Raw genomic sequence first — 5,000 nt, 5'->3', positions numbered from 1 at the left:
AACATGGCTTTAAAATATTAAACCAGTTTCAAGAGGCTGCCGTGAGGGAGGCACTGTCCAAGCCATTTACTCTTATTCAGGGTCCCCCAGGTTAGTCAAACGTGTTGTGCCTTTAAAGTTGGTGGTAGAAGGAAAACTTTACTTGACATGGTTAGTCCACGATCACTTGGAATCCCGACTACAGATACAGTAATTGATGGACCGGTCACTAATGCACGAGTCAACATAAATTTCTCCGCCCCCCCCCCCCCCCCCCCTCCACTTTCCAAACCCTGCGACTAGACTTGAAAACTGCTGAAGTGAGTTGCAAAGTGCGGTCGGTGAAGCGGGAATTCATAGTGTTTCATTTATTGGTACAAAAAAAAACAAACGTTCATTCAAGGAAGGAGATTGTTGTCACCAAACGGTCACCTTACTATTAGGCTAGGAGTTCTTTGTTATTGATTCGAGTTGCAAACTGAGCGGATAAAAGGCACACCAACTCGACAGTGAACATACAGGGCATCCTATTGGCCGGTAAAACAATACGCCAGAGAGAAGGAAGGGAACTTCTCCAACAATGTACAACAGCCAATGACATCTAGGCTTAACTGACAGTCGACCAACAATATCCCGACTTCGTTGACCAATCACATCAACGACCATCCAGTGTTTATGCCATCTACTGACATATTGCACAAATCATTTGAGTGTGAAGATAACTTCGGCTCATGTTTCGAAACAGGCTGTCATTCAATGACATCCTAAACAGTCCTTATTCGATCGTACTTCACTTTATCATGAATGTTCCGTTACTTTTAAATTAAAGATTTTGCTCTTTTTATTGCCAAGGAGATACGAGTTGACATCATGTGCGTTGCATTCAATCAGGTACTGGTAAAACAGTCACTGGCGTACACATAGCTTACTGGTTCGCAGAAAGAAATATAGCTTCGAAATCGTACAAGATTTGGGAAAAAGGCCAAGGACAAACGGAAGAATCTCCTAAGGCACCACCTCAAGTAATTTACTGTGGGCCGTCAAACAAGGCTGTGGATGTCATCACCGGTAAGTTGTGCTTCTTCAGTTTGCTGTTAAAGGGAGAGAGTATCACGGTATTGCGCATGTTCTAGCCATTGCTAATGTCACCGTTTATAAGCCAGTCGGAAGCGTACGTGTAAAAATTTATCGTTTATAACAATCACTAATGAGCTAGGGCTTGAGCAAAATTTTCACACGTACGTGTAAAATTCTCCCCAAGAATTATAACGTCACTTCTGATTGGCTTATAAACTGTCACATTCGCCACGGCTACAGCATGGGCAATACTGTGATACAATCCCTTTAAAAAAGAACTCAGCATTGATTTTATTTTAAAGCTCAGCAGTTTATTTAAATGAATTCAAAAATTTTCAAAATGAAAGTAAACCCTTTAAAAACTTGTACACTTATTCAACGTTTAAACTAATGCAATTTACAGTTCCTAAAGCACTTCTTGAGTTGGTGGGTCAATTTTTCATGATCAGCAAGAATCTTTCTTAACCTCAATGGTAGTGAACCATCGGAAGAGATACGAATTATCAGTAATACAGGTGTTTAAACGCAACGTGATTACAGTGCAGATTGACGTTAGGTTCTTATCATAACGTCATGTTATATACTTACGCCTTATGATTGGAATCCAAACATTTCGTGAACTTTGCATCCGCGAGACATCGCGAGATCATATTAAAGAATGCTTGATTCATTGTAATTCTAATTCTCTCAATACACAAGCCGACATTACAAATAGGAGTTCACCAGCAATCACATCTCCCTATATATATCCTTTCGACGAGCGACATAAAACGTTACATTTTTTTAACTACAAAATTATTTACAATACATATTACTTACAATGCTGATCGTAGTACTGACAAAACTACTTACAACCCTACCAAAAGAAAGAGTATTAACAGCACCAAAATGTAACCAAAACACCAAAAGATTCCGAAGACCCGCACAATTGTGCCTTAGAGTCTCTTTTATTTTAGCATAACGCCGTATGTCAAGTTCAGTTTCATATTTCAAACGCGCCGTAAATTTAAACCATTAATATTTGGATTCCCTTGGTTCCTTCTGCAGTTCCAAATGTAAAGCTTTGCGATAAGCAGGAGATAATTAAGTAAGGAGCATGGCTAGACGTTAGTTGCTTCTTCCGCAGTCTTGCTTCGTTTGATTAGTCGTAGTAGGGAGTTGCTGCGTGTTGTCCCTTGATCCCGGCCACCTGTTTGATTTTTTCATTCCTTGAGTCTTCAACATCTTACAAGAACAGGCGTCCCGCCATATAATGGTGTCGCAGATATTTTGCATTTCGGCTGTGGGTTCCTATGTATTGACTTGAGCGTGTCTCGATGCGTTGCCTCTACATTGCGATGTTTGGATAACTTTTGATTCTGCTGTGGTAAAACATCGACACCTAACCAACTTCAAAGAAACTGTTCTGTTGTTGTTATTGTTGTTGTTTTGTTTGAATTTAATGACAACTGATGCGCAGGTCTTAAAAACCTTCTCCTTTTATCCTTTCTTTTCTTCTTTATCTTGTAAAGACTGACGTTTCAAAGCAAGAAGTCTAGCAGTTATTTTGCTTTTACTCCGCGTCTGAAACATGCTAAAAAAACCTGCTTTTCAGGTAAGGCAGCATGCACTTTGAATTATTGTCCATGCGAGCGCGTTTACTTTTTGCGGAGTCGGTGTTAAAAAACCTTTAAACCGCATCTGATTATCACCTCAACAAAATTCATCCCCGATTCTACCCCACGCTTAGATCGGTACACTTCCGGCCGGATCAGGAACCGGGCTTCGGAATGCGGGCCAAAATAAGATCCATCGGTTGACTGTTGATTGTGTGAAACGATGACGGAGTCAAATGGAAGTAAACCGATATCTATGAGTACAAGTAAAATTTTAATCAATAACAAAGTAAAATTACTGGATTTGAACTACGGAAACGCAGAGCTTCCGAGAAAACGGTGTGATGTCTTCAGTGTTGTTTTCTGTCCAACTTAAGCCTTATCTGATAGGTTGCTGTGCGTGTTCACTTCTTGTGTTTGCCCCTTCTCTGCCAAATGCAACGGTATCTCTACGACATCGTTTCAAGAGGAGTATCTTGCGAAATTCTCGTCTGAAAGCGGAGTTCATTCCTGCATACACGAATGGGTTTATTGTGTTGGAGAAATAGAAGAGAAACATACACAAGAGTTCGACATTTCGAGGCATTTTTTCTTCAAGGAAGAAACGCTGTAAGATTACAATTATCCAAAATGGTACCCAACATACCATAAAGGCAAACACGACTGCAAAGAGGGATTTACTGATATTTATTTCGTGCCTGCTGATGCCCGTGTTAACGCCTTGCTGAATATTAGTTGAAGAATTTTCGTTGTGCTGGCGTATCATCCTCCCGACTTTTCGGTAGCAGGAAACAGTTGTTATCAGAGGTGTCAAAAAGAAGAGAACGAGGACAATTCAGTAATGAATCTTTTTCCCAGCATAGCTGTGATGTTCAAGAGAACACTGTGCATAACCTGGTGTGAACCGATGCTCTTGCAAACCTGCAAACCGCGGAACTGCAACATAGCAAGCAACAACGGCCCATGCAGACGTGAGGAAAGCAATAGACTTCCTCTTTGAAAACCATCTCCTGTATATCTCGTCTGGCTTGCACATCCTCACGTATCGATTCACGGCCGTCAGACCCATCGTTACGGGGGAAACGTATATCACAAACAAGCTGAAGAAAGCGTGAAATTGGCAAACCACGTCACCGAAAACCCATTTACTGGCTACAAGCACACCACAAACGAAAGGCATCACGAAAATGGCGGACAGCAGATCGCTCAGTGCTAGAGCAACAATGTACAAATTAGTCGTTGACCGAAGTCGAACGTTCTTGAAAACTGCGATGCAGACTAACGTGTTTCCTGTTAGCGACAAAATATTTAACGTCAATATCGAGAAGACTTCCACAACGGTTATAAAGAGGCTGCGAGTACTCATTTCATCGGTCATCTTAGCGCTACTGCTATGAAAAATGCCATCTAAAAACAGAAGGACTTTGTCTATACAATAAATATTTACCACAATTTTAAATAGAGCAGTCGGTTTTGTTTGCCACATGTCTTGTCAGCCAATAACTTGTCGTCATTTCAATGTCTTAGTGTCTAAATATTTTAATTCTTTTTGACATCCGTATCCCTATATCGAAATTGGTTATCTTGTGCATTTGTTCAGAATGATATCTGCTCTAAATTTCAAATCACTCGCTAGGTTTCCAGTGTTGTTGTTGTTGTTGTTGTTGTTGTTGTTTTTTCTGACTCTAACCCTAACCCTTCTGTTGTTATTCTTGATATTTATATTCCGTATCGGACAACGCTGCACCATTAGGTGCGGAAACCTATGAGAGTTCAATTAAACAAGTTAAACGCGTTACCATGATGCACGCGAGTTTATAGCTTTGTTGGTCTAAATGATAATTCAGATTTGACCTGGTCAAAACAAGGACAACCCAAAAGATAAAATTGAATTAAGAAAATTAAAATGGTAGTCGCAACCAGTCAATTACAAATAAGAGTAAGCAGGATGTAAATTTGATTTGCAAAAAAGGGCGAAAATAAGATGGTCGGACAAAGGAAACAATTAGTGCTTCTAAAAGTGTAAGGAAATCTGTCAAGTTTGGTTTCTCAAACATAACTTACTAATGTTGTTCCACTGTTCAGCTGCTACGCCTGGAAAATCCACCTGCGTTAAAACTGATTTCAATATTGGGTCCTCCACCATATACCGAAGATCGTTTTCACTGTCACGCAACAAAAAAATAAAATCGAAACCGTTCAATGAAATACAACAAAAACTTTGAATGTTGTAGGAGACACATTTATAAATCACCTCATCAATTCTCAGGTCCGTGCGGTACATCGTTTCTGAGTTATTTGTCGAAGCGTTTCACGCACCATGTTGGTGCAACGCCCTTGTGTACCAAT

The 5,000-nt window shown here is 40.2% G+C and overlaps 1 protein-coding gene and 1 pseudogene across 3 annotated transcripts in view; one reads left to right on the top strand and one right to left on the bottom strand.

The window, feature by feature from the left end:
- LOC138059330 (3'-5' exoribonuclease HELZ2-like) overlaps positions 1-5,000 on the top strand; it is a 349,076-nt gene that overhangs the window by 333,309 nt on the left and 10,767 nt on the right. For all 3 annotated transcript variants that reach the window (XM_068904900.1, XM_068904902.1, XM_068904901.1), the window contains 2 exons: positions 1-90; positions 871-1,047. The exon at positions 1-90 is cut by the window's left edge and continues 42 nt beyond it. In XM_068904900.1, the coding sequence (XP_068761001.1) occupies positions 1-90; positions 871-1,047 (267 nt within the window). The remainder of the gene's footprint in view (positions 91-870; positions 1,048-5,000) is intronic.
- Positions 2,910-4,120, bottom strand: LOC138014297 (melatonin receptor type 1C-like; annotated as a pseudogene).

Source organism: Montipora capricornis, chromosome 8, assembly GCF_036669925.1.
Source record: "Montipora capricornis isolate CH-2021 chromosome 8, ASM3666992v2, whole genome shotgun sequence".
Taxonomy (NCBI): Eukaryota; Metazoa; Cnidaria; class Anthozoa; order Scleractinia; family Acroporidae; genus Montipora; species Montipora capricornis.
The sequence above is the reverse complement of the archived record's forward strand: the minus strand, read 5'-3'. Positions and strand labels throughout refer to the sequence as shown.